Here is an 18,364-nt window from a genome sequence, read left to right as displayed (position 1 = left end):
CCTACGAAATATACTACTGGGATAGGAAAGAAATTAATAAGTTAGGTTAGTGGAACGGACGACTCAAATTACTGTAAGCTTTTCTTCTTCTTGTATGTCTCATTCGACCAGCCTGAGCAAACTTTAACTGATTTCCATCTTTCCCAGCTGACTTGAAGGATTAATATGAAATATTCGTTTTCTCCTTCTTCTTTATTGCTTTTCTCAAAACCTTGTGGGGTCGCGGATATGACCTATTGGTTCTCTTTTACGATAGAATGCCCTTAGTGACGCCAACGGTATATGGAGGGATGTATTCACTGTTACGTTGCCTATGTGGTGGTACAGATACAAACGCAAACTCCCAGTCCCAGACCTAGATCAATTAAACAGATAACGATAAACTCCCCGATCTGCTGGGAATGTAATCAGGAGGCCTCTGAATCGAAGGCTACGAGGCTGGCCATTCAGCCGAGGATCCAAATGATTAAGAGAATTTGAGATAGAAATAGATGATAAATTTAAAGTCAGAGGGAAATAACAGTTTTGTAATACTCAGCTAATAAATATCCTTCATCTGAAAGCGTTTATATTACTTTGTGTACAGAGCGTTAAAATATAATTAGGACACATTAATGTAACCAGGTGCTATGATTACCTCTATATACACAGTTTGAAACGTCTTCTTACCTCCATATATAATCCAAAGATGGTTGCTTCGGTGTTGTTTGACAAGTTCAAGTCTTCATCAAGATCAGGAAGGGCTACAGACTTCATTCTATGAAAATAAGGACCGGGATTGGTCAACTGTAACAACCAAATTAACCATAAGTTTTGTGAAATATTTCAATAATGATGAAATATATTTTTAGTTTAGACATAATTACAACATACGATTACTACGGAGTCGTATATACAGTCATTTCAAGACTGTTTATGGTCGAGTTTCATTGACACCTCTTGTAATACCACTGTACTGTACCTAATTTTCAAACTGGAGTGCGTATGCTATCATTCCGCCAAGAGGACTCATGCCCTCAATTAAATCCATTTGATAGATTTCGCATTGTAAGATTTTGTGACGGTAGGTGATCGTATCGGAAATTTTGCAGTAATCTTTGATCCTTGATGTGTTAGTGGAACTGTGATGTTGGCTTTTGTTGTCAGTTGAATGCTCCCATACTCTTAGAGCAGGTTCAGTAAGGTGTATTAATAAAGTGACAATTTTATAACTTCTCACCTAGTTGACCACTGTTCGATACCGACTAATGCATGTAAGAGTCTTCAAAAACATGTCACATTCATGATGTTCCGATATCACGTAAAACTGGGGGTTCCATGGCTATGAACACAATACCAACAGCCATAAAAGTTTACAACGTTGCGCCTCATGGTAAGGGCAATCATAGCAGACCACCACGCAGTCAGAACTAATTCAGACCAGAATGGTAACTTGGGCGTCGTTTTCTCGCGGCTGGACGAGCAGGTCTATATATATACTATATATACAGTGCCGTTGAGCAGGGATAGATCGCTGATTGGCTATCTTTTCAAACATTACGGGATTCCCCTGAGCTAACGAACCTGGTGTTGGATATATAAGCTCGCCACAAGGTGAAAAGTTCTCCTTCATTTGCCTTTCTTTGACTGTGCGTGGTGACAGTTGTACGAGACGGTTTCCACGTGGATAGACTTTCTTTGTGCGGTCAGGCATATCAGAAACAGTGTGCTGTATCTTGAATAAGTGATACCATGCCGTCCTTAAATTAATTGTATTCCTTTGTCAAGTGCGGGATGACATTATTTACGCGCATTAACAATGTAAATAGTAACTATAAAATCGCAGACTGATAATAAAATGCGACGGACCCTTATGATTATTATCATCGGTCTGGTCGCGGACGCGTGAGGGAAACTGTACGAGTGCGTTCCGTATGAAATTGTGGCGCTACCTAGGACGAGCATTGAAGCTTAAAGTACTTTATATCTTAAACGTACGGTGTGCTAATACAAACAATTCGTACTACGGCTAAGTTATATATATAGAGCCTGTGTTTGTTCGATGCTGTGCACCGAGCACGCTTAGCGATGAAGAGGAACTAACCTTCGACATACTTTTCAGATCTAGAGGAACGAGTTTGATAAGAAGATGGCATCAACTGGAGGAGAAGCAGGGACTTGCCTGCGTGTGCCACATGTGATGATGATGGAGTAAGGAGGCAGGACACAGTGAAGATGTGAACCGCTAGGTGTGTCGTAAGGCTTCTGAAGTTAAGTTCTTGATGTCTTTTTAATGCATGATTTATGATATACATTAAATGCTAGTGAGAATTAGAGTGTTTCAATGTAATTTTCGGCCAGAAGGCATTTGCTCATTTGTATATAGTTAAATGTAAATATATGGACAGGGTTGGATTGCATATGTTTGCTTTGATTTTCTGTGTATTTAGTTAGATAGTTGGGATCCAAGTGAACTGTAGGTTTATCTTTATATGTATTTTTCGGTGTGTTTTGTATAGTGGTATGTATGTTATTCCATTTGTGATGCTTGTGAAGGTTTAGCTAGAAGAAATCATCAAATAACTTACGCCTGCTGCGTTAAGGTTAATTTCATTTCAAAATTATTCATTTCAAACGTATGTTTTTCAGTGTCTACAAGATGATATGTGTTGCGTGTACGCCATTGATTAATGCAGGGTCAATGAAAGAGATTGGAAACGTGTCTGGGGGAAGGTTGAGCAGGGTGTTGGACCATGGATAACAGGGATGAAGGGCTTGTGACGTTGCACGTTTGATGATATTGAAATGGAGGCTGAATTTTTTTTTTGAAAGGGCTCGTGCGGCGTACACGATGGACAATGTTGAATTTAATGTGAGAGGCCAGAGTGAGCCCAGTATTTGAAAGGGGATTGATATTCATTGGAATGCACGGCAGTGAGAATATTATGTGTATTTGAGAGAATTGTTAGTCTCCCCGCTGTATGTATTAATGTGAGCCCAGGAGCGGCTAATGAATGGTGAGTTTCTCTAGCGAGTAGTGCAATCAGATAAGATAATATCAGCCCTGTGTGATGGGAAAGGTCGTTTCCGTAGTAAGACTAGCCCCCAAACAGCAAACCAAGTTCAGTGTGTTGATCTGCATTTGACGTTTACAGCTGTTAGCCAAGCATGTAGTGTGAGAAGGAGATACGACGGTGGGCGCTGTGTTACGCTCATGTGCAGCTGGATGAGACGGGAATGTTTCCCGTTGCCTTCTTTACTTTTTGTTGTGATATTATGCCATTGTTTTATTTCAGGAGTGTCTTGTTCATGCTGTGTGTTTATATTTATATTGTCTTGTTTTTATTGGGGACACAGCCCGTATGCTGTTTGATGATTTTTGGTTTTCTAGTTCTGACTATATCATTGCCGTGAGCCGGATCTCACATGTAGAATCCGTGTTTTTGGATGGGAGATATTCTGCCAACCTTGTACCAGTGTATAGTATTTGAATTGTATGACCGTAATTACGGATGTAAATAAAGGGTGGTTTTTGATTCACTAGTATTTATTCGTATATCATAAATTCATGAAATGTACGTTAACGAACGCAGTGGTTAGGCCACTCGACATCAGAATTAACGGATGCAGGATCATACTTATGTTAATACGCAAACTTAGTGTCGTGTCTCCATGTGTAAATAAAACTCTGATTTTTGTATAGTTTGATTTGGGTCGATACCCCGATGTAATTTCAATTTTGTGATCAGTTTGGAACTATATCCGAGTTTGTATTTCTTTGAGTTACTTTGACTTCAATTTAATTATTTTCTTGTGATTTGCAGATTATATTTTGGAGCAGACTTGAGGCCAATTTAATTTGTTTAATTTTAACTGAGTTAGTACGGATCGGTTATTTTCAGGAATGAATCCATCTTAACCTTTAATTGTATTTCTCATTCAACAAGCCTTCATTATTCCGGTCATTATACGTAGTTATAAGGGTGAACTTCGGCTTTTATTCTACCCTCGACAGTCTAACCCACTCTCTACCCATTTGAGCTTAGTCGGAAGTTTCAGACATGATATGGAGCGATCGTCCTGGGTGGTCCTTTCTACCTACGGTACGCTGCAGTACTGACAGGATTTTTAATCTAAGCTAAATCATTATTGTAATCTAGTAATCAGTGTAAGACATCGTTTAGAGATTTTCCGTTGCATTATGTGTAGGAATATCAGTTTAGCGTACAGCTTACCTTGATGAGGGCCAAATCATAGTGGAGTGTTATATCAGCCACGGTGCCGAGCTCTTCTAAAAAGATTTCACCAGGTCGAACCCTTGGAGGAAAGAAACAAAATAAAATTAACGTTAATCTTTCACTCTGACATAAGTTTCTTTTTACTATTGCCTTTACGTCGCACCGACACAGATACGTCTTACGGCGACGATGGGAGAGGAAAGAGCTAGGACTGGGAAGGAAGCGGTCGTGGCCTTAATTAAGGTGCAGCCCCAGCATTTGCCTGATGTGAAAATGGGAAACCACGGAGAACCATTTTCAGGGCTGCCGACAGTGGGGTTCAAACCCACTATCTCCCGAATACTGGCCGCACTTAAGCGACTGCAGCTATCGAGCTCGGTCATAAGTTACTTCACGTAGTATTCTGTAAAGTTCTCCCCCCCTCCTACATAGGGTGCGTAAATTGGATTGCATAGGAGCGGTTATGCCGAACTTTCAGTGCTGGCTACTGCCCTGTCAAGTAAATGGCGGGTTGTTCTTAATTTCAATAACATGAGCAAACGAATGAAAACAAAATAAATTTCAAAAGAAGCTAAAATATTGTACCCTTTAATAATTTTATTTTGCACTCAGACTACACAGGAAAATACATTACTCAATTTTAGAAACTCGAGTTTTAGAAAAAAAGTCAGTACAAGTCACTTGTAACTTGTATTTTTGAGACAGGCCATCCGAGAAGGCAACGAGAGGATGAGAGTGAACTTTAACACAATGCCAACACGAGTTACAAGCCTTCTGTTCAAAGGGCCCCGGATCCGATTCTAGGTTGCATTGAAGATTTTAAACTTAAATAGTGAATTCTTCCGTTCAACGTTAGGGTGTTTATGCTGTCCCTAACATCCCTGCAAATTATACACCACACACAATACTATCCTCCACCTGAGTACCACGCAGTTTTCCGTACAGGGCAGATAAAACTCACCCTCGTCGGATGGTCTGTTTTACAAGGGATTCAGCAGACTAACAATAACCACATGATATTGTATTGCATTATTATTATTATTATTATTATTATTATTATTATTATTATTATTATTATTATTATTATTATTATTATTATTATTGTACCGGGCGGTACACCTCCACGCCGCGAATTCAAATATTGCGCCAGTTGGAATCCCTCTACTGGAGGAAACCTGAACTTCGACAATCTGTATTAATTCAAAGGTTTCTTGGAAGATGTCACTACTGTAAATTTTGAAGTGTTCTGAACTGTGTCTATGTCGATTTGTGTTTGTTTGCTCTATAGCAAGAAGTGTGGACATTCTCTTCTAGATGTCACTACACAAAAACTATAACTGTGCACGCTGGTGCGAAGTGAACGAACTGTTTATGAAGAAAATTTTGTATCCGTAAGTTTGTTCTTTGTGAAATTTCTTTCTTTCTTTCTTTCTTTTGGTTGGCTACATTGATCTCTGTTGCCGCCAGTTTTGAATTCAGCCAATCCCGAATTTTCTTAATTAATTTTCCTCCAATCCTAGGTTTCTTGTTCATGCTGTGTGTAACTTTTGATGTTAGCCAATAAAGGGCAGGGATGTGGCACTTTTATTTCATGAAAGGTCTCGAAGCTTCCTTGTGGGTATAAAACTGCTGAGGTTCATGGCTGCTCCACTTCATCGACATATTGCTTAGTGTGTGATTATGTAGCAGGGGGCGGGTAGCGCCTCTTTCTTCGGGCAGCAGTTCTTCCACAAGGTAATGGCCGCTTAATAACTTTATTTCTTGCTAGCTCAGCAGTTTAACCCTCGGGGCAGGTTCGAAACTTTCATGTAACCTACCTTTAAAAATGTAAAAGACATTTGGTAAATTCCGTATCTTTAAGTACAAATTGGGATAGAGAGTGCCTAACCCCCTCGATCTCCCACTCATATTGTTTTGAAGTGACTACGTTTTCATTACCGTTTTTCTTCTCTTCGTAATGTAAATAAGTTTTCTTATCGAGTCACCTCCTTAGTATGGGATTAGCCCTTGTGTATGCGGCCTAGTGCCAAGTAGGTTTTAAAGTGTATTAGGAGTGCAAGCTACGCCTCCAGTCAATTTGGTTTTGGGGCCAGTTAATTAACCCAAAGTTTTGTTTTCTTCATGTGAAAGCCCTGTAGATTGGGTACAAGATACCCCTGTTTCACTGCATGTGTGCCTTGAGGGCAGTTAGGAATGAAGTTTGTTGTAGCCTTTGATAGGCTTGTAAAATTGGGAGCGGGTCTGCTCTTTTCCTCAACATTGTAATTAGGAGCAAGTGCTCCTTGTACTTAGGGGTTTTCTGCCCTTTAGCAATTGTGATTGCGAGTTGAGAGCTCAGAAAGTAAACTTGGGGCTCGAAGCCCAAATTTTGTAATGAACCGTAATTTGTTAATTTGTTGATTTGCTACTGGGTACCTGTTATATTTGTTATTTGTTGAGTTTGAAAAGAAAATATAACCTTTGTTAAAGTTTTAAATTAACTTTAATTTCGTAAGTTGAGACCTATTCCCGCCCGCACCTTCTTTCACCTCTAACTACCACGGATAACTTTGTAACAAGTGGTAGCAGAGCGTGGTTGAATGGGTTACAATTTAGCCCGTTTTGACGGCTAAACATTGCTTTGCTTTCGAACTCTAACAATTTTCAAAACTGTTAATCTTTTGTCATCATGTCCGGCTCTCGCGAAGTCCTCCACCCCGGCTACTTGCGCAAGGAGGAATTAATCTATGAATTAACCATTAGAAATGTTCAATCTGGAGGCACGGTTGCGATAGACACCAATAAGTTAAAAGATTCCCTTGATTTGCCTGTTACCATCCCGACTTTGGGTGAAAAAGAGATTGACGACGCTCTCTCCACGATCAATGGTAATACTACTGAGCTAGCATCTGTAGTTAGTTTTTTTGAAGTAAGTGATCCATCTCCTAATCAACTCAAAAGAGTACAGGCCAGGTTGTACCACTTTTATAATAAGGCGTGTGATCTATTCTCTCTGAAGTTAAATGACGTTCAGGGTAAGGAAGCTAGCGCCCTTGCCGAAAGCTTGTCTAAAATTTCTAGTAAAGTTAGCCAGTTGTTATCTGGATCTGCTATTCCTAAAGTCGACCAGCCTATGGTAGTAAATATTGTAAGTGGGGAGGATTCCTCTAAAGAGGAAAGGAGTAGTACTGCGGAGGCTACACAACGAACATCTGCCCCAGTAGAAACTGTGTCCGATCGTCGCACGTCCATTCCACCCTTCGTGTTAAATAATGCTCCTTCTGAATCTGCTTCTCCGCCACTTAGGCCCCTTCCTACTATGTCACCCGGGTTCAGTAGTTTGCCGCATCCATTAGCAATGTTGCTCAGGGGTATTTCTAAGTTTTCTGTTAACTCTACCAGTGACGTAATTTCATTCTTAAGGTTTTTAGTGAGTTCCAAGATCATGCCCTTGATTTTTCTCTTTCTCCGTGTCGAATCCTTCAGATTATTTACCCGTATTCTATTGGCGTTCTATCGGACAAAATAGTTAGGGCAATTGCTGAACAGTCATCCATAGAAGACTTCCACGCCCATCTGTTAGCTAATTTTATTCCAGCTCGAGCTAGGTCATCTCTAACTCAGAAGTATTATTATAGAGTGCAGCGACTTGTTGAAAACCTGGCAGACTTCATACAAGACATCAAATTCTACACTAGTGTATTTGGCCTTCATTTTCTCGAAGATCAAATTGTTCAGGCCATAGTGGAAGGTATTTCTCCATCATACCGATCATACTTGTGTTTTGCGTCGCGTCCGCAAACTTTTGCCGAGTTAGAGGCTATGGCTGTCTCAGCCAAAGGGGTTCGATACGCCGATACCTCGCGTGTCGCGAGAGATCTCCCTCCATCCTCTAGTAGTTTTCGGCCTCCACCTCGCCGACCCGTCACACCCCGTAAATGTTACGCTTGCGGGTCGCCTGACCATCTTCACAATACATGTCCATTGATCAAGTCTAGTGGGACAAGGAATGGAGCAAGTTCATCCCAAGGCTGCTTTAAATGCGGGTCGTTTTCACATATTGCCAAGAATTGCCGAAATTCGAATAGCACCCCCTCCTGCTCAACTTCTGATGCAACTTCCACCAATGCCAATAATAATAAGTGACTACTGGCTTCGGTTGAGTCGGCGAACCCATCTTCCCGAGGCTCAGCCCCAAGTAAACAAGTCGAAATTTCAGGGAAAACTCAGTCTTCAAATTTATATTTTGAAGGTCCCAAAGAATGTCTTAGGATTGCGGCGGATATCCCCGCACCTGTTCCTTTTCTGAAAATTGAATTGAATAATGAGCCTGTAACTGCTCTTTTAGATTCAGGCAGTGTTTGTTCAATTATTTCGGCTGAATGGTATTCCAAATTAAAATCTATTTGTAAACTTCCTGATCTTTGCTCGTCTTCGGTTCAATATGTTTCGAATAATTCTTCTCCATTAGAAATTTTAGGTTCCTTAAATGCCAAAATTCGTGTTTCTAAATTTACTTGGAAATTTAAATTGTTTGTGGCAAAGCACTTGTCTTGCCCCATTATATTAGGAGCCGACTTCATGTCCCATACCGGTCTAGTGCTCGATCTTCAGAGCAAGTCGTGCACATTCAAATTTGCTTCTAATTGTAAAATCCCTTTACTTAAATGGAGTTCTATGTCATGCTCATCTGTTTCGCCTACCCAGGATGAGATGTTGTTAGATCTTAGACAACTACCTGAGGAGCAGGCTGATAGAATTCGTAAGTTGTGTCAGTCATTTCCAGAGGTGTTTTCTGATAATCTTGGTGTTACTGACCTTATTGAATACAAGACTGAGATTACGGATTCGATTCCAGTCCGGTTTCCGCCTTATAGGCTGTCTCCTCCTAAAATGAAAACTTTGAAGGAGATCATCGATCAAATGTTAAAAGATGGTATTATTCGGCCCTCAAAGTCGGCGTATTCATCGCCTATTTTCCTTGTCCCGAAACCCCAAGGCGGCTTCAGGCCTGTGATTGATTATAGGACTCTCAATCGGAAGGTGGTGTTACAATCTGTGCCCCTTCCAGACCTTCATTCTTCTTTTTCATGGTTTCGAAAAGCTAAGTTCTTCACCATCTTGGACCTCAACCAGGCTTATAACCAGATACCATTAGCAGAGGAATCTAAACACCTGACAGCTTTTGCCAAAGATTGGAACTTGTACGAATACAACCGCGTGCCTTTTGGGCTCCCCACGGGAGCAGCTGTACTCACTAGACTGCTAGACAGGGTCTTCTCCGACATCAAGTTTGAGTACTTGTACCACTATCTTGATGATGTCGTATTTTCGGAGACCTTCGAAGAACACCTAGATCATCTGCGAGAAGTTCTCAATCGCCTTCGTCGCGCGATGGTGTTGCAGTCGATCACTCTAGAACAGAGGCCATCCGTGATTTCAAGCCTCCCAAGGACATCAAAGGTATTGCTAGGTTCATGGGTATGGTGAATTTGTTCAGGAAATGTATTCCAAATTTCGCCAATAGAGTGGCGCCCTTGAACCTTCTTCGTAGGAAAGGCGTCAAATTTGAGTGGGGGCCTTCTCAACAAGCCGCCTTCGAAGACCTCAGATTAGCTCTCTGTAATGCCCCTGTCCTCGCTATACCCGATTTCTCTAAGAAATTCATCGTCCAAACCGACGCGTCGTCGTCAGCGGTGGCAGCAGTCCTTTTCAAGAGACTGAACTAGGGAGGCGACCCATCGCCTACGCATCTAGGACACTTTCGGCTCAAGAAGCCAAGTATTCCATCAATGAACTTGAGGGTTTGGCAGTCTTATTTGCTTTAGAAAAGTTCCGTCTCTATCTGGAACATGTCAAATTCGACTTGGAGACCGATAACCAAGCCTTAAGTTGGGTCTTAGGTAGGCCGCGTCGTACTGGTCGTATAGCCCGGTGGGCCATCAGGATTTCTGCCTACCAGTTTGACGTTAGGCATATCACAGGTACTGAAAATGTTGTCGCAGACGGACTCAGCCGTATGTTTTCCAATGATGTAGAGACTCATGAACTGGTCGATAGTTCTTCACCTCCCGACTCCATACGACCTGAGGTTAATGCCATTTTAACTGATGCTCCCATATTGTTTAGGGATCTGAAGATCCGACGCTGGCCCCTATCATGGAAACCCTTTCTTTCTGGGGAACATGTTGTCCCTTATGTGCTGAGGAATGGTGTTTTATGTTGCCCGTCGAGGCATGATAAGAAGATGAAGGTGGTGGTTCCAGCCGTTCTTGTGCCCATGATCTTCAAGTACTATCATGAGACCCCATTAGGGGGGCATTTAGGTATCCTCAAAACCCGTGAAAAGATCCGGGAGTTGTTTATTTGGAAAGATATGGACGGTGAAATTCGTGAACTAGTTAAAGCTTGTAAATCTTGCTTGCTTAGTAAACCAACCATGTCCACCAAGGTAGGCCTATTGTCTTCTCATCAAGCATCGCGCCCAATGGAACGTTTGTATATCGACTACGTCGGACCCTTCCCCCAGTCAAAGGGGAATGCCAACAAGTTTATCCTTGTGTGTGTAGATGGCTTCACCCGATTTTCGTGGTTATTTCCGACTAAGCTGGCTACCGCTCAGTCCACCATTTCCTGTTTACATTCTATCTTTGCTTCTTTTGGTCCTTGTCAATATATCGTGTCCGATAACGCTAAAGCTTTCACTTCAAATCTTTTCCGTAAATTTTGTTTTGATCTATCTATCTCTCATGTAACAACTTCTGCTTACTATCCTCAACCATCTCTGGCTGAACGGGTCAATCGTAATCTGAGGTCGGCTCTTATTGCCTATCATCATGAAGATCATTCTAGGTGGGACACATCCCTGCATTGGTTAGCTTTTGCTTTGAATTCGGCGGTTCATGAATCCCATAAATTTACTCCAGCTTCTTTGATGTTCAAGTTTGTTCTCAACACGCCGCTCTCTAACCTTTGGTCTCTGAGTGATATTCTACCTGAGACAATAGATCCGGATAACATTAAATATCTTTGGAAGAAGGCTAAGGCCAATCTTAAAGTGTCTCATGAAAAGGTTAGGGAAAGATATGATCGTGGACGGAGACCCACCCATTTGAAGGTAGGCGACCAGGTTATGGTCAAGAATTTTGTTTCCGCGGGCAAGCTTGCCCCCAGATTTCATGGGCCGTGCATTATTTTAGATTTCCTTACCCCGGTGACGTTGTTACTAAGGAATCCAGCCACCGAGAGGATATTTAGGGTTCACCTGTCGCAGGTGAAACCTGTGTAATTTCAGTGCTAACTTGCTCCGTATAATTTTGAAAGAAATCTGATGGTTATATTTTTTGTTTCATTTTCAGGCCTTCTGCCCTTTGAATCATGTTCTTTGTATTTAAATATTCATTTATGGTGCAGCGGATCTGCAATAACAGCCTTAACGGTGCCTAATTCAGGTAGGCCTATGTCATGTATCGTATTCATGAACGCAACCCTTCCATATCACCTCAATTGACCTAACAAGACTGAATGAACTCCGTCTCATACCAATACGTCCAGGAAAAAATCACTTGCTTTGTCATTATCAAAGTCAAGCAGTGAGTGAAAGCTGATACGTTCTCCTATATTACAGATACGACCGAACATGAAAATACACCTTTTCTGGTGTGATTAAAAAAGCCAAGTAATCCCTCAGACTACACGAAAAATAAATTTTCCAGCATGTATAACTCACCTCTTTAATCAATACTGATCTGCATTTAGGGCAGTCGCCCAGGTGGCAGATTCCCTATCTGTTGTTTTCCTAGACGTTTCCTAAATGATGTCAAAAAAATTGGAAATTTATTGAACGTCTCCCTTGGTAAGTTATTCCAATCCCTAACTCCCCTTCCTATAAATGAATATTTGCCCCAGTTTGTCTTCTTGAATTCCAACTTTATCTACATATTGTGATCTTTACTACTTTTATAAACGCCATTCAAATTTATTCGTCTACTAATGACATTCCACGCCACCTCTCCGCTGACAGCTCGGAGCATACCACTTAGTCGAGCAGCTCTTCTTATTTCTCTCAGTTCTTCCCAACCCAAACTTTGCAACATTTTTGTAAGCTACTCTTTTGTCGGAAATCACCCAGAACAAATCGAGCTGCTTTTCTTTGGACTTTTTCCAGTTCTTGAATCAGGTAATCCTGGTGATTGTCCCATACACTGGAACCATACTCTAGTTGGGGTCTTACCAGAGACCTATATGCCCTCTCCTTTACATCCTTACTACAACCCCTAAACACCCTCATAACCGTGTGCAGAGATCTGTACCCTTTATTTACAATCTCATATATGTGATTACCCCAATGAAGGTCTTTCCCTATATTAACACCCAAAAGGAACTTTCACCCCATCAACGCAGTAATTAAAACTGAGAGGACTTTTCCTATTTGTGAAACTCACAACCTGTCTTTTAACTCCGTTTATCAACATGTGTCCATCTGTCCATCTCACTACATTTTGCGATTTGCCTTTCTCAGCCCGATCACCATACCCCTCGTAAAGTCGTCTGTCTGCTGGAAATGCCTCCGTTGACGGCGGCCTGGCATTCTTAGCTATACACGTGTCCTGTGGCACACGACAACACGTTCTACAATGACTGTCGGCTGAGAAATCACGGTACGAAGTGGGCCATTCGCCAACGCCGTGTCCCATTTATCGTTCGCTACGTGCGCAGCACAGCGGCGCATTTCACATCATGAGCATACCTCAGTGACGTCAGTCTACCCTGCAATTGGCATAAAGTTCTGACCACTCCTTCTTGGTGTTGCATTTGCTCTGTCAGTCAGTGTATATAAGAAAACATAAAGGTGCGATAATACTGCGTTGAGGAATTCCCTTCTTAATTATTACAGGGTCAGATAAAGCTTCACCTACTCTAATTCTCTGAGATCTATTTTCTAGAAATGTAGCAACCCATTCAGTCACTCTTTTGTCTAATCCAATTGCACTCATTTTTGCCAGTAGTCTCCCATGATCCACCCTATCAAATGCTTTAGACAGGTCAATCGCGATACAGTCCATTTAACCTCCGGAATCCAAGATATCTACTATATCTTGCTGGAATCCTACAAGTTGAGCTTCAGTGGAATAACATTTCCTAAAACCGAACTGCCTTTTATTGATCCAGTTATTCATTTCACAAACATGTCTAATATAATCCGACATCTGATTAGTTGAAAAATGTCATTGTTGCGGTAGGGTGGCTGAGATTATAGGCGGTAAACTGTAAATTTATTTAGGAGAATTTTCTCCCCTCTTCCCAGAGCTTACATACAATGCATGTCAAACTTACTGGCCTGTAATTTTCAGCTTTATGTCTATCACCCTCTCCTTCATACACAGGGGCTACAATAGCAATTCTCCATTCATCTGGTATAGCTCCTCCGACCAAACAATAATGAGATAGGTACTTCAGATATGGTACTATATCCCAACCCATTGTCTTTTGTATATCCCCAGAAATCTGACCAATTCCAGCCCCTTTTCTAGTTTTCAACTTGTGTATCTTATTGTAAATGTCATTGTTATCATATGTAAATTTTAATACTTCTTTGGCCTTAGTCTCCTCCTCTATCTCGACATTATCCTTGTAACCAACAATCTTTACATACTGCTGACTGAATACTTCTGCCTTTTGAAGATCCTCACATACACACTCCCCTTGTTCATTAATTATTCCTGGAATGTCCTTCTTGTAACCTGTTTCTGCCTTAAAATACCTATACATACCCTTCCATTTTCACTAAAATATGTATGACTGCCAATTATGCCTGCCATCATGTTATTCTTAGCTGCCTTCTTTTCTAGATTCAATTTTCTAGTAAGTTCCTTCAATTTCTCCTTACTTCCACAGCCATTTCTAACTCTGTTTCTGTCCAGTCTGCACCTCCTTCTTAGTATCTTTACTTATCTATTATCTTTACCATTCCTTACCACCCTTACAAGTACAAACCTGTTTTCACATTCCTCAACAATATCTTTAAACCCATCCCAGAGTCTGTTTACATTTTTATTTACCGTTTTCCACCGATCATAGTTACTTTTTAGAAACTGCCTCATGCCTGCTTTATCAGCCATGTGGTACTGCCTAACTGTCCTACTTTTAAGACCTTCCTTTCTATCCATTTACTTTTAACTACGACAAGAACAGCTTCATGATCACTAATACCATCTATTACTTCAGTTTCCCTTGTTTATACACTAATTCAATCTTCCTGACCTCCAGAGCAACAAACACGTCCGTTAAATTATCATAAAACGTGTGTTTCTAAATTAGTTGTGTTACGTTTGATTGATACTTGGTAATCGATACGAAGTACGAGGTACAACAACCTTATGTAACGTTTCACTGAACTACCTTTCGGCGCGTGTAGATCTTATTCCAGCTGATAGGTGTTCGGTGAATAGGCAATTCCACAGTATTCAAGAAGTTCTATTGTAATTCAGAAGGTACTTGGCTAAATGAGATTTCCATACTATTTGCAGATGAAATAGGAAAATGCATTAAGATTACACGCAATAAAGACGAGAATCCTCTTTGGAAACACTCATATACTATTTACAAAAGCAACAACAACAACAACAACTGGTGTGAGGATACACCTTTGGCGTAAGATTGGTGTTTGAACAATTCTTCATACGATGTAGATAACACCATAAAACATAGACAATACAAGTAAGCATCGTTTTAAAAGGAGCTTCCCAATCCACAAGAATTTAACAACCAAGTGAAATCATTACTTTGAAAACGTCGAACAACCAGAATTACATTCATCTTTGCTTGATAATCGCCGAAAACTCTTGAAGGAGAAGAAGGGAGAAATAGCTAGAATACAATGGGGGAAACCGTCCTTAAAAATGAGTTAAATACAATTTTTAAAGAATATCCATTACCCAAATTTCAAAAGGATGTAGTTGACTTGGTGAACGGCATGTTCACATGCAATCTCACACTCCACATGATCCACTATCTGTAGTATTCGCAGGCATCTCACTATTAGGAGTGTCCAGCAATCGTAAACAATAAGGAACTGACAAGCGTAATTGAGAAAAAAGTCCGCCTCCTTGTCTAAATGGTTAGCGTGCAGGCCTTTGGCCACAGGGGTTGCGTGTTCGATTACCGGCAGGTCGGGAATTTTAACTATCATTGGTTAATTCCTCTGGCCTGGGGGCTCGGTGCATGTGTTGACTTGATCATCATTTCATCCACATCACGATGCGCAGGTCACCAATGTGGTTAAATCAAAAGACCTGCACCTGGCAAGCCGAACATGTCCCCGGACCGGCATTAAAAAGCCATTTCCAAAATCTACAAGAAACAAAATTCAGGTATTTCAGAACAAAATTTTAGGTCGGTAGATGCAGAGTGGATCTCGGCCCGCAAGTGGACCCGGCTGGTCCGTGGTCCAACAGCTCTGCACTCTGACCGGCCAACCGAGCAGAGGCGGGGTGGCCACGACTCTACCGTGGCATTCGAGGGATGGGACAGGGCTGGCCCCAACGGTCAGCTGTCCTGAGAACGATTTTCCGTGGTTTTCCATTCTCCTGCTCTAAGGCGAATGCCGGGACAGTTTCTAGTATAGGCCATGACTACCAACCCCCTCATCTTCTCCGATCATCTCCTTCACAGTCACAAATCTCCCCGCCTGAGACGTCTAAGACCCCCGCCTCCCCCTTCAGGGTAGGAATTAAAACATTTTAGTAGTAGTAGTAGAAGAAGTAGTGGTAGGTAGTAGTAGTAGTAGAAGTAGTAGAAGTAGTAGAAGTAGTAGAAGTAGTAGTAGAAAAATTTCTTATTACCTTCGATTTTAACCAGGCCTTTGATCCGAGTCTTTGCTACCTATCTCACCAATCGCACTACCTGTACATCACTCAACGGCCATCTATCCCAGTCTTTCCCAATATCAGTAGGAGTATCCAAAGTTTCTACTCTACCCCCACTGCTATTTCTTCTTTCTGCCACCGACATTTCCATACAACCAAATCCTCTAATATGCCGATGAATCACCATTTTGCCTCACTTCCGTCTGTTCAAGGCATCCCTTCGTAGGCATCGTTTCCTCCTGTTGCGACCGATGGTACCTCCACCTCAATCATTCCAAAACCCAATCCATCCCAATCACGACCAGGACAGGGATTTTTACCTTGATCGGAGGATTGGTATACGAGGTCCACTCAGCCTACGTGATTAGAATTGAAAAGCTATCTGACGGTGAGATAGCGGTCCCGGTCTAGAAAGCCAATAATAACGGCCGAGAGAATTCGTCGTGCTGATCAGGCGATACCTCGTAATCTGCAGGCTTTCGGCCTGATCTACGGTCGCTTGGTAGGCTAAGGCCATTCAGGGCTGTAGTTCCATGGGGTTCGGTTAGGTAAGGGATCTTGATTAGATGAAGGAGTGTTCCAAAGGTGAGTTTTTCTTTAGGGGATTCACAGTTTAAAAGATGATTGAAATACACTGCTAGAAATTTGCACTTTTCTTGATTATTCGTTTCTAATGTTCCATTCGGGCGTTTGAAGGGAAGACCAGGTGCCTGATAATTAGAAAATTCTTCTCGGAAAGTTTTGTGGAAGTTACATGTATTGTTTTTTGTAAAATGTAGTTCAGTTTTACCCAATCTGTAGTGATCATATTTGCGTTTCTCAGACCTGATGATTTTTATGTTTGTTTCTGTACTTTGGTGAATTCCTGCCATGTTAGTTCAGTTGAATGATAATTCCATTTCTGCCTGGCTTTAATTCCAAAACTTATGGCCTTGTCGCACATTTCATTCCACCACCTATCTTTGCATTTCCTGGGTGGTTTTTGAGATGCCTTCAAACGTACGTCTTTGAGTTCTACCTAGTTCGAAGGATTGTGAGTAGGGATGCTTTCAATGAAAGTACTGGTGTTCTGTTTAGGAAATTCCGGATTGACGCGCAGGGTTTTTGTTATTCTTGGTCTGGACCTTTTTGAATGAAATTTTACCTTGATTAAGGATATATAGTGGTCAGAGTCTATGATTCCATTTTCAACTCCAACATTCTTTATTTCTTTTTGATTGTTCTTTAAATAGCCACATGATCTATTTGAAATTCTCTCAAGTGAAAATCTCGGGAGCTCCAGGTCTTTTTCTTGTGTGGAAGCGCCCAGAAATGTGTTGACATTATTTGAGATCAACATTTTTGCAGTAACACACCTTGCATTAACTCAATTGTGAATTTGAGAACCAAACAGTTCCATTGACGTTTTCTTGCATATAGTCGGTCCTGTCCATGGTAATCGATAATGTTGTCTTCCCAATCCTATTATGGAGCCTCCCACTCTCAGCCCCATTTGATTTAAAGTACAATGAGCCCTCACCCCTCCAACATTTGCATGTCCCGTTCTGTCCAGTAGTATCACTTGGAATATATAAGTATTTTGATTTTAAATTTTTAGAGATGAACCGGTCGGCCCTGATATAAATGGTAGTTTGGGACTCAGGCGTGAGGAGCGCAGTATGAAAAAGCAAAGACCAATTAATTCCCGTTTCAGAAGTAGAAACATGTTCCTGTTTATTTATTTGTTCATTTATTCCTGCATTGTTTATCAGTAGGATTATATTACACAAATTAATTTTCTTAAGTCTTACGTCTGATACTTTTATATTATCGGGTAGCAAATTTTTTAATTTGAATTATTATGTTATATTCCTGGGTAATAAAACGTTGACAGGTTCATATACTGGTAGCTTTCAGAGATGATGATCATTTAATAGGTTTAGGAATTTATATTAATTTTGTTCAAAGGGAAAACGCCAAAAATAATTGTTGCAGGACTATCGCGGATCACAGAGGGAAAGGAAACGCGCCGTTTGAACGGTCAGACAGGACATATAGCTAAAATTTCGGAAATTTATATTTTCTCTCTTTCTTCCGCTTAATAACACAATTACAAACACAGAGAATAGCCCATGGCGTATAATGGATAATCTAAACAGAAAACAATACAGAAATATTCCAAAACGCTCCAGAAGGAGCAATTTCCAGGGAATACTTGATGTACTCATGTTGTTGTAGTTGTTGGGTAATTACCAATGTTTTAAACTTTACTTTATAATCACATGTAATATTCTTTTTTTTTTTTCTAGTGGATTTACGTCG

At 41.0% G+C, this 18,364-nt stretch overlaps 1 protein-coding gene across 1 annotated transcript in view; it reads right to left on the bottom strand.

The window, feature by feature from the left end:
* Window positions 1-18,364, bottom strand: part of LOC136867132 (trypsin-5) — a 130,812-nt gene that overhangs the window by 52,581 nt on the left and 59,867 nt on the right. Inside the window, exons 4-5 of the mRNA XM_068227027.1 lie at window positions 4,215-4,296; window positions 670-786 (exon numbers count right to left, since the gene is read on the bottom strand). Of these exons, the coding sequence (XP_068083128.1) occupies window positions 670-786; window positions 4,215-4,296 (199 nt within the window). The remainder of the gene's footprint in view (window positions 1-669; window positions 787-4,214; window positions 4,297-18,364) is intronic.

Source organism: Anabrus simplex, chromosome 3 (genome assembly GCF_040414725.1).
Source record: "Anabrus simplex isolate iqAnaSimp1 chromosome 3, ASM4041472v1, whole genome shotgun sequence".
NCBI lineage: Eukaryota > Metazoa > Arthropoda > Insecta > Orthoptera > Tettigoniidae > Anabrus > Anabrus simplex.
Note: the sequence above shows the minus strand (reverse complement) of the source record. Positions and strands in the feature narration are given on the sequence as shown.